General features: G+C 24.5%; 2 protein-coding genes across 2 annotated transcripts; both read left to right on the top strand.

The window, feature by feature from the left end:
• Positions 1-3,526: 3,526 nt before the first annotated feature.
• LOC105620918 lies at positions 3,527-5,640 on the top strand. Its single transcript, XM_012202394.1, has 4 exons — positions 3,527-3,898; positions 4,598-4,784; positions 4,929-5,430; positions 5,541-5,640. The coding sequence occupies exons 1-4, from the start codon at positions 3,527-3,529 to the stop codon at positions 5,638-5,640; spliced, it is 1,161 nt and encodes a 386-aa protein (XP_012057784.1).
• A 1,284-nt stretch (positions 5,641-6,924) lies between these two features.
• LOC105620870 lies at positions 6,925-8,767 on the top strand. The gene is made up of 2 exons (XM_012202346.1): positions 6,925-7,532; positions 8,599-8,767. The coding sequence occupies exons 1-2, from the start codon at positions 6,925-6,927 to the stop codon at positions 8,765-8,767; spliced, it is 777 nt and encodes a 258-aa protein (XP_012057736.1).
• The last annotated feature ends 1,793 nt before the right edge of the window (positions 8,768-10,560 follow it).

The following is a 10,560-nucleotide window of genomic DNA, read 5'->3' as shown; positions in this document are numbered from 1 at the left end:
ATATATATATATATATGTGTGTGTATGTATATATGTGATATATATTATTGAACTGATTGAGATTAATAGAATATACATATAAAAGATTAAAAACAAAATATGACAGAATTTTATTTAAAATGTATATAGACAAACATTATCTTCATCGAATTTTTTCTTCTCAATTATATGTTTCAGTTCTATCATTATATAAACCAAATTCCCTAATTAATTTCCCTTATAAAAATTTTATATTTTTATAACGGGAATATTATATTGCAAATTAAAAAAAGTAATAACTAAAAATAATTTCTTGTAAATAACTTAAGTTTTAATGCTTATGTTATGAAAATTTGATGAAAAGAAATAGATATATGAGTCTTTTCGAAACATTAAATCTAAAAGAAATGTTCCATGTTAATAACTGAAAGCATATCATAAAGAGATGAATGAATAATGTATTAAAAAATCATACTGAATAATGTATAATGATTTTTACAACTTATTCGAATATGATGTAATTTAATACGATTTTGATCACGCAAGAAAAAAAAATGAGGGAATAGGCGGAATAAAGGCCTAATTACAAAATCTTGATATTAATAAAAATTAAAATAACTTGCTATTTTTTTATTATACCCAAATGGGTACAATATCAAATGAATTTATGTAGTATCTTTAAGAAGTTATATGTTACAATACTTCTCTATTACGATCAATATTATGAAAAAGCTTGCCGGAAAAAGGGCCTAAGTAGAATTGTACCTTTATTCCATCCATTCCTTTAATTATATTATTTACCGTTAGTACAATTATTCGTGTAAATTGATCGGATATTTAAAAAAAATTGTATATATATAATTAAGCTATCGGATTTCTTTTTAGAAGAATGAATTTTTTGAAATATTCTAGGCGAAAATATAGAGATACAATAATTTTTAAATTAGTAGTGATTAAAATTTTCGAATCACATTTTGGTGCATATCGTATAGAGTATCATGCTATTGAATTGATATTTTGTGATATATTCCAATATTAATTATGCATATGTAATGTACAAATATTTTAAACAATTCTGTAAAAGCAGGAACAATTTTTAAGTAAAAATATTATTACATAATTATATGATAATCTTGATATTAAGAAGATCTTTTGTATTTTCTTTTATATCTTTACTATTTTTCATGACACCTGAGCACGCGAAATACCAGTTCTGTGAAGAACTTTTAATTGCTATTAATTTAAAAATTATTATAATCTTGACATTTTCGTAATAGAATTTCCATCTTAGAATATTCCAAATCCTAGAATATTCCAAATAATCTTAAAACTCTTAAAAGGAAATTTTCTCAGTGATTTAGGGACATCGTATATAATATAAGTAAATGAACAATTAAAATTATACAATGTAAAATTATACATAAATACACTGCGAAATAATAAATTAGTTTATAAAATAAAGTCTGTAACACCTTATTCATTTGGAATCTCATTGTAACTTTAGTAGTATATATAGTAGTATAAATAGTAATTTTATGTAAAATATCAAAATGTCGAGGAGATATAATGATTTTTAAATATAAGCATTTAAAATTGTACTGCTTAAAGTTCGCGCTTTTAGATGTAATACGGAAAATCCAACTGTATCTAAGCGTACTTACTAAATACTAAACTGAACTTTATATGATATAATTCGGTAATTTTGAATGTTTATAATTCAAAAACTAATTTAGCCTTGTTTTGATATTGACTATTTCAAAAGAATTTTTGTCTCAAAATAATTTAGGAATCAATCCTTAAGTGTTGAAGTACGATCTTTACTGAACACCCAGTATATATAAATATATGTGTGTATGTATATGTGTGCATGATAAAATTTAATAAAATTTAAAAATTACGTCTATTTCGTCCTTATATTTTGCACAAAGAGAGAGTAGATAAATATTTGACGAACTGTCTAATACAATCGAACTATTATAAGTAGGAAGGAATGAAATGTATATTTTAACGTTTTAGTTTATTATTATCTGATGTGATTCAACATTAAATGAAATTACAAATCGCTTTCAAAGTCAACTGCATGTCGACCGCACGTGTTTTCAAAATATTTGACACAGTCGAACTCAAGACTGACATCGATATCATCGATTCGAAATTCGAACGTCCAAAAATTTAAAAAATTGGTGTGTATTTTGTCTTAAAATGTTCAACAACAGTCGCTGCAAACAATTTATCCAAGATTAATCAGCAACACGAATTGTGACGACTATTCGTGATATTCCAATCATTGATTGCTGCTATACCGTGTATCTGTGTGCTAGTCGTGTATCATAGCTTCGTTCAAACAACAAAAAAATCAACAATACTCCAATCGATGACGTAAGAAATAATTCGATAATTATTAGTTTATAAGATTTTTGATGATAAGAAATTGTAAAAAAGATATATGGAAAATTATTTGTGATGATAAAGATAAATGTTGAATAAGAAAGAAAAAATTTTAAATTTGAATAAGAAATTTTGATGAGAGAGAGAGAGAGAGAGAGAGAGAGAGAGAGCTGAAATTTTTGTGTTTTATAATGGAAATCATATAATATAACAGAAATATAATGAAATATTCTAAATTTGTATTAATAGCCTCAACGAAAAGAGGCTTCAGGGCATATAAGAGCAATTTTAAGATAGAATTTATAAATCTATATAAATTTAATCTATATAAATTTATATATATTATGTAAACTCTTATTATATTATCTATTTATCATTATTTAAATATTCTTTAGCGAAAAATAAAAAATTTTAGCTTGTCTTTTCTAGCAATAATAATAATAATTTAATTAATAATAACTGTTATATAGATAATTGTGCTGATCTATATTAAGAATTTATAATTATAAAAATTATGTATTTATAGAAAGCAAAAATATTATATTTTGATGTAGAATCAGAGATTGAAAGATATATCTAGGTTCTTCCTCTCTTCTATATTAACTGACTAATTGTAGAAAGAAAAGATGTAAGAAAACCTGTTGAGAGAAACAGTACTCTACATCTCAGTACAATTTGATTTACTTAAAAAATCGAACACTTTTACACACTACTGTATATTAATATAAAAAAACTTGTTTATTCTAATTTCTCCAAATAAAAATTATATGTATAATTATATTTTTAATTTTAATTTATATCAGCTAACTTTTTGTTCTTTAATTTTATCTTTTAATTTTTTAAAATAATTACTTTAATGAAATTTACAAAAGAATCAATTTAGTAAAAGAATAAGAATTACATTAATATTATTACATTTACATCTTCATGTATTTTATTTTAGTTTTATTATTTATTTTTTAACATTATACATATATTGCATATAACATTTAAATATATTTTATGTACATATGTATATATACATATATATATATATATATATATATATATATATATATATATATATACATATGTAATACTGTTATATATAAATTATTTATATACTTTATTACATTTAAGATCTTGATTTTTAAATCATTTTCTCAGATTTTTAATCAAGATGGATCAAACTTTCTATCTTAACCTGCAGACTATTGAGGACATAAGAGTTCTCTTATTATCGCTACAACAACATGGCCAATTGAAATTTCTCTCGTGTCGAGCTACGAATGAAAACATGCGTTCCACTGATGAAGTATCAAAAACGATTATGTACTATCTGAAGGACCGACTAGGGATGTATAATATTAAAATATTTATTGCAGACAATGATTTCAACACAAAATATAACTTTTTGCCAACATTTATAACATGTTACAAGTATTTACTATTGAATACGAATTTTTCTTCACAATATCTTCTCAAAAAAGACATGAGATTTGGCCACGTAGTCGGTATATGGCCTAAACTATCACCTTGTCTCTTCGTACAGGTGATTTATCAATCATATATTATCATACACAGTGTAAGAGTAAGAGAATACTCGAAATATTATATTAATTTTCTTGCCTTTTTTATATATATCACAATAATAAAACAATAATAAAATAACGAAAAAGAGATTTCTTTCATTTTACTAATTAAATTCATACTTTTAGAGATAATAATAATGTGTTTCTGTTTTTCTTGAATAATCTTTATTTATATTAAATATCGATACAAAAGATTGACGTATCAAAGGAGTTTTCCACAATAAAAAAGCTTATATAGTTTCTATAGCGTTAAGAGAAAAATATTACCAACTAATGAAAAAGTAAAATAGCTATAATATCATTTAATTATTTTATATACATATAAAATGTGTGCGCCTATGTGTATAATGATTAATGTATACATACGCGGCGTGCGCGTATACAGTGAAGTTATATTCTTCACTCAGAGAAAAGTTTCTTTGACTAAAAAAAAGTTTGTTTAAATCAAAGAAATTTGTGCATTGCTATATGATTTAAAAAAATTTCTTTGATTTGAATGTCATTTTTTTTAATTTTTATTTTTCTCAAAGGTATTATTTTCACTTCAATTTTTTTCAAAAAAACGATTTCTTTAATTTAAATATAACTTTTCTCTAGGTGTTAAATAAATATTTCATATTATCTATTTTTAACATAGTTTAATTATATAATATCTACAGATACTATGGTACTCGCAGTGTGAAGATTTGCTGATTGAATCGCTCGTGCACATACCATTGGATTTATGCGTAGAGATCTTACAAATAACGATTGAACATATAAATGAATTGACACTCTCACGAGCCAGACGCCTTATTCTCCTTCTAATCTACAAAATATACTATAAATGCTTATGGTTGCACTTAGGTACTATATCAATAAAAAATGTGATGAAATGCGTTCACCAATTAATAACGTATTTCGAAATATTGTTAAATTTGCTTGTCCCTAAGTTTATCAATTCTCATAATTTATATATTGGAAACAAATACGTACAACACGGTATTTTAGTGAAGAATATACTTCAGTGTATTAAAAAGTGCACAAGTAGCAAAATTAAAAATTATTTGGAAAATTATGATCAAGCAATGCTGTTCAGACTCACATGCGGCAATTTCAATGAACATACGAATTATTACCACATACTTTCTTCAAACGAGGTAAAATCCATTATAATAACATTAGATCAGAAATTGATCACTCTACTCTTGAACCAAATCAAGCATGTTGATCCTTTCGAATGTACAATTTGGAGAAATATCGTTGACGATGAGAACACTATGATCTCACTACATCGTGCTATCATTATGGAATGTCACTATCTTAGAGAATTTATGAAACAGAATAATATTTTGATGAAAAATGAACAATTATTTCTTTGCCTGAAGCAACTTATAGAGTTAATGAAATCTGAGGAATCTATTTTAACTCTTCAAGAACTTTGTTATGATATCGCCAAGGGCAAGCTGCATGGTATAAAGGAACTGATTAAACGTTATAAAGAGTGGGATCTGTATACATTAGATTTTATAAGACAGAGAGTAAAATTTTTGGATCTTAATGATTTTTATGTTATACTCGAATATCTCTATTATAAATTCCCATATTTGCATACTAAAACAGAAAAATATCGGGTATACATATCGGTATTGAAAATATTGATCCATCTAAAAGAGCACAATTTGCACAGCATCATATTACAATACATGGAGCGACATTTTGACGACAATTGCCTAGAATATTTGTATAATGAAAAGTCCTTTGACACATTCTTACGACAAAATTTATTTGTTGAAGAATTCAATAATTCGCGATCAATGATGATTACTATTTCTCAGAGATGCCGTGCCCTTTTGATCTTTATTCTATTAAATCCAAAAGCTGTATTAAGCAAGTTAATTTTGTATGAAATGAATGTTGAATCATCCAATAGCATTTTATCCCAAAGTAACATGTTTGCATTTTTTATTCATGACTATTACAACATAAAAAAAGATTATTCAAATGTGTTGATGTACATTCTGAAAAATATAGTTTTCCAGCAACACACGGCATGGCATATAAATTTCAGGGCATTTATAAATAAATTATTGGATTATCAGGTGATACACAATGTTGTTTTTTAAATTATATTTCAATCGTAATAATATTTATGTATAAATCTACAATATTTTTAATTATTTATGTTATTATAAAGGAAGACCAAACAGATTATTTAAATATTTTTAAAGAAAATAAATTTTTTGAAAGAATTAATTAAACAAAATATTATATGATATTAAAAAAAATCTAAAATATTTTTGTATATTTTTGTTATATTTTTCTCTTATAAAATTACGGAAAGTTATACGAGAGGAATTTTTTCTGTAACTTTATTTATTCATATTTATTATTTTTAAGACACAAATCTTTTAATATTAAAACAGATATTTAATTTAACATTTTATGTATGTATACATTTAGTAAACAAGAATGTATTCATTTTTCTTAAGTATATTATTTGAATATAATTTTGATCAATTGTACTGTTAGGCTCTGATTAAAACATACATGATATAATAATAATTTGCATTCTTTTTTACGAATTATCATTTTATTAAAATTTCTTTTTAATATTTTATTCCTAAATTTTTCACAGATGGTGACTATAGATGATGTAATACACGAACTTTATATCCCTTATCTGAGAAGTAACTATTTTGAAGAGATCAACATACGTACTATATTATTACATATACAAAACATCGTGGCAAGAAAGCTCTATACATATAAAACTAATTTCACATACTTAATAATGATATTAATTAAGAAGACATCACTGCTAAGGAAATTTAATGCAATTTTTTCAAAATTCGCATTATACAAACTTGGGATAAAACTTGTAAATGACATAATCGCTGATCTATTATACTCATCGAATCCACTACCAAATATAGATTACAAGGCAATACAAAGCTTAAATAGTTATCATATAGAACCACTCGATATAAAAAAAACGAGACCTAGGATGAATACAATGAATATAATAAAGGAATACGAGAGACGTTGCTCCTTTATGCATCGACGATTGCGCACAGATCCACAATGCCATCCCAAATTACGCAGTTTTGTGCAATCTTTCAAGCTTAATCGAGAGGCTTTTATACGTCACATAATGTTGCATTGCTACGAGAAGGAGTACATAGTATTTGCAAATGAATTGACATTCATATTCTGGAATGAATTTGGTTGGACCGACGAGATGATGGCATACGAAAACATAATACGTATCACTGCCGATGTATCGCAAGTCGCTTTGATGTATTTAGACACATTTCCCAAGCACACTTTTATAATGCTGCTATACGCAATCGTAAAGTTTTCTAAAAATGTTATAAAAAAAATGACAAGCGACAAACACAAAACAATTTGCTGTAACCTGCTGAGGACTCTGTCATCTATAAATACTGTTGTCAGTGAAACGTACTATGGAAAAATGTACGATCTTTGGCTTAAGCGTATTCAAAATATAGACCCACATTTGGAAGCAGAAATATATTTTAATAAGATTCACAAATGGATGTATAGCATTTTTGAATATGAATTTGAGACAATGCCTCTTGTACACAAAAAGTGGTACGTATATTTTCTTTTCTTTCGAACTTAATTGTTAATTACAAGAATTTTTTTTCCTTTTTTTTGTATTCTTTTATTTTATTTGAATTCATTTTCACATCATTGTTCTTCTTTAATTAAAAAAGATTGATATAGTGACATTTTAATATTTGTGTATTATCAAAAATATACTTAGACATTAAAGTAATACGTTTCTGAGTAATTCTCTATAATTTTTGTGTTTGAGTTCGCAAAAAACTGTAATTATTTCTTACATCAAATGACATCATTTTTTATGTTTTTAATGTATAATTTGCCAGAAGAAACATCCAACTTTAATAAAATTTTATTGAAACGTTGAGAGAATTATATTATATGCAAAACGTTATTATATCATTTATAAAAATATGATAAAGTTTAATTCCTAAATTTAAAAAGAAATTAAAAATATTTTTAATATTATAATGAAATCAATTATTGTATAGTATGTACTATATTAATTATATATATAACTTAACATTAAATATATAATTATCTATAGTATAAAAATCTATAAAATATTATATAGATAGAAGGAGAGAAACAAAAATTTTTTAATATTTCTATATTTTTATTTTATTTATCATAATATTATAATATTATAAAAATATTATAAAAATATAGAAATATAACATATTAGAATGTTATAAACTTAAAAAGATATAATTTTGATAAAAAAATTTTTATAGAGTAGGACTCTATATATAAATATACAGAGTCCTCGCATATAAGTGATCATCCTTTTTTAAAAAACTAACAGAGATCTAATAAATATAATATCAAATTAAACATAATTTCTAACTAAACACTATTGTGAGTATACTTAGATTTTCTGTAATCTTGCGACGTGATTAACTTCTGACTCTTACATATTAATCAGATAATAACATGTCATCATCAGATGATCACATATCATTAATACATCAATCATATTATATTTATTAGGACTAATCTCTGTTTACAAAAAAAAAGAGTCGCCACTTACATGGAAACCCTGTATATGATTGCATACTAATATACATATCTACATATGTATGTTTTCTTTCAGTATTTGTAATGAAAATTTCTACTGTAAATATCACACTTTATTAATTAAAAAAGAAATTACAGCAAAGTACAATGCGTATATATTCGTATGCGAATGCATCAAGTTACACTGTAATACAAATGTTCAATATTCCGAACGATTACTGCAGAATTTATGCCTGGAAAAATAGGTTAGTTATTCTTTTATACTTTTATCTACACGAGTTTGCTGTATATATATTTTATATATATATATATATATATATAAATAAAATATATATACAAATATATATACTCGAGCACACAAGTATAAACTCGTGTAAGCAAACGTATGAACGGATCTCATAAAAGAGACTTTCAAATGATTTTTTCTTAGAAATTAAACATGCAAGTGTATGGTCCATTTAGATTTCTGATCAGGGATGCAAGAATTATAATATAACATGTCACATCTGATTCAAGCAAATTAACTAAAACAATTTTTTTATATAAATCATGTGGAGTCCTTTTCAAAACATTCGATCACCTATATAAACCTGATACTATTGTAGATTTTAAGAAAAAAATTTTTTTTAATATGTCTTAAATTAAGCTAGGTTTGTACCATTGTTTATACTTTAAGAAGGGATTTAAAAATATAAAGAGTTGAAAAAAATGTCATGTTGAGATATTTTAAATCCGCAAGCGGATGCTGTTTTATAATCGTTTGTATCCGATTGTACCTCAATCGGTTTCATTTATACCCTTAAAGAAGTAAGTATACTGAAGTTTAAAAAAATGGGATGAGAATTAACTTTGTCATTTTTGAAAATATTTTAATTTCGATAAAATCACTCTTGTGGATTTAAAATATTTCAAAGTGGGGTGTTAGCATTTTTTTTCAACTCTTTATCTTTTTGAACTCCTTAAAATACTAACGAAAAGGAAAGTGATACAAATGAATCTAGTTTAATTTAATAGGTATTAAAAAAATCTTTTTCTTAAAGTCGAGCGGCAAATTCACGTAAATCATTTGACCGATTTCGCGATCTCTCTGTGATTGTTTTTCTAATTAAATTTAATTAGAGTATATATACTTATTCTAAAATATCGAAATAGTATCAAAGTAATAGTACGAATCTAGTGCTGTATAAGAAATGAAGAAGATATTCGGAAGAATTTTTCTCTCCAATTCAATGAATAGTATTGTAACTGTATTTGTGCAATGTAATAACATTGAGCATCTTTATTTACAATTTTTCTAAAGGTATTTGCAACAAATGTTATAACATCAATGCATATAATTTTGTATCTATTCAGTGTTTTATATTTATTCGACATTTTTGTATTATTTAAAAATATATAATTTATCAACAAGAAGAACATTATTGTGCAAATAATTCTCCTGAAAACTGACATTTGGATACTACAATTGTAATACTTTTCATTGCTCTTTTACATTAGTTTTTATTTATCTTAAATAATAGGTATCTTTAAAGTCTATTCCTATCCCTTTTTATATTTCGGTACAATTTAAAATTAATAAAAAAACCGCGAAATACATGTTTGATCATTTTGAAGAGTTACTTGAAGAGTTACTGAAGAGTTACTATAATGCAGCTCTTCGAAATGATCAACACATAAATCACGGCTTTTCATAAATTTTAAATTTTTCCAAAATGTAGGAGTAAATTTTATATTAATAATTGTTTATTGTATATATATTATTGTATATATTATTGTATATATTAGTAATAATTTTACATTTTTCGAAGAATGACAGATGTGTAAAATAAGAAGAAAATAAAAATAAATAATGAAAAATTATTCAATTACGTAAATTAAATACAATACATTATAGTCAACATTCGATTGATGATTTTCCACTACCGCAGAGATACAAATTTGACTTTCATCTTGCGTACTTAACAAATATGTACGTATAAATATTTGTAAAAAATATATATGTATATATATATATATATATATATATATATATATATAT

Source organism: Atta cephalotes, assembly GCF_000143395.1.
Source record: "Atta cephalotes unplaced genomic scaffold scaffold00030, whole genome shotgun sequence".
In the NCBI taxonomy this organism is placed as follows: domain Eukaryota; kingdom Metazoa; phylum Arthropoda; class Insecta; order Hymenoptera; family Formicidae; genus Atta; species Atta cephalotes.
This window is presented reverse-complemented; position numbering and strand designations above follow the sequence as displayed.

Coding starts and splice junctions, on each gene's coding strand:
- LOC105620918 (XM_012202394.1), top strand. CDS start 3,527: ATGGATCAAACTTTCTATCTTAACCTGCAGACTATTGAGGACATAAGA. Junction 3,899..4,597: donor CACCTTGTCTCTTCGTACAG/GTGATTTATCAA, acceptor TAATATCTACAG/ATACTATGGTACTCGCAGTG. Junction 4,785..4,928: donor ATGCTTATGGTTGCACTTAG/GTACTATATCAA, acceptor ACGGTATTTTAG/TGAAGAATATACTTCAGTGT.
- LOC105620870 (XM_012202346.1), top strand. CDS start 6,925: ATGAATACAATGAATATAATAAAGGAATACGAGAGACGTTGCTCCTTT. Junction 7,533..8,598: donor CCTCTTGTACACAAAAAGTG/GTACGTATATTT, acceptor GTTTTCTTTCAG/TATTTGTAATGAAAATTTCT.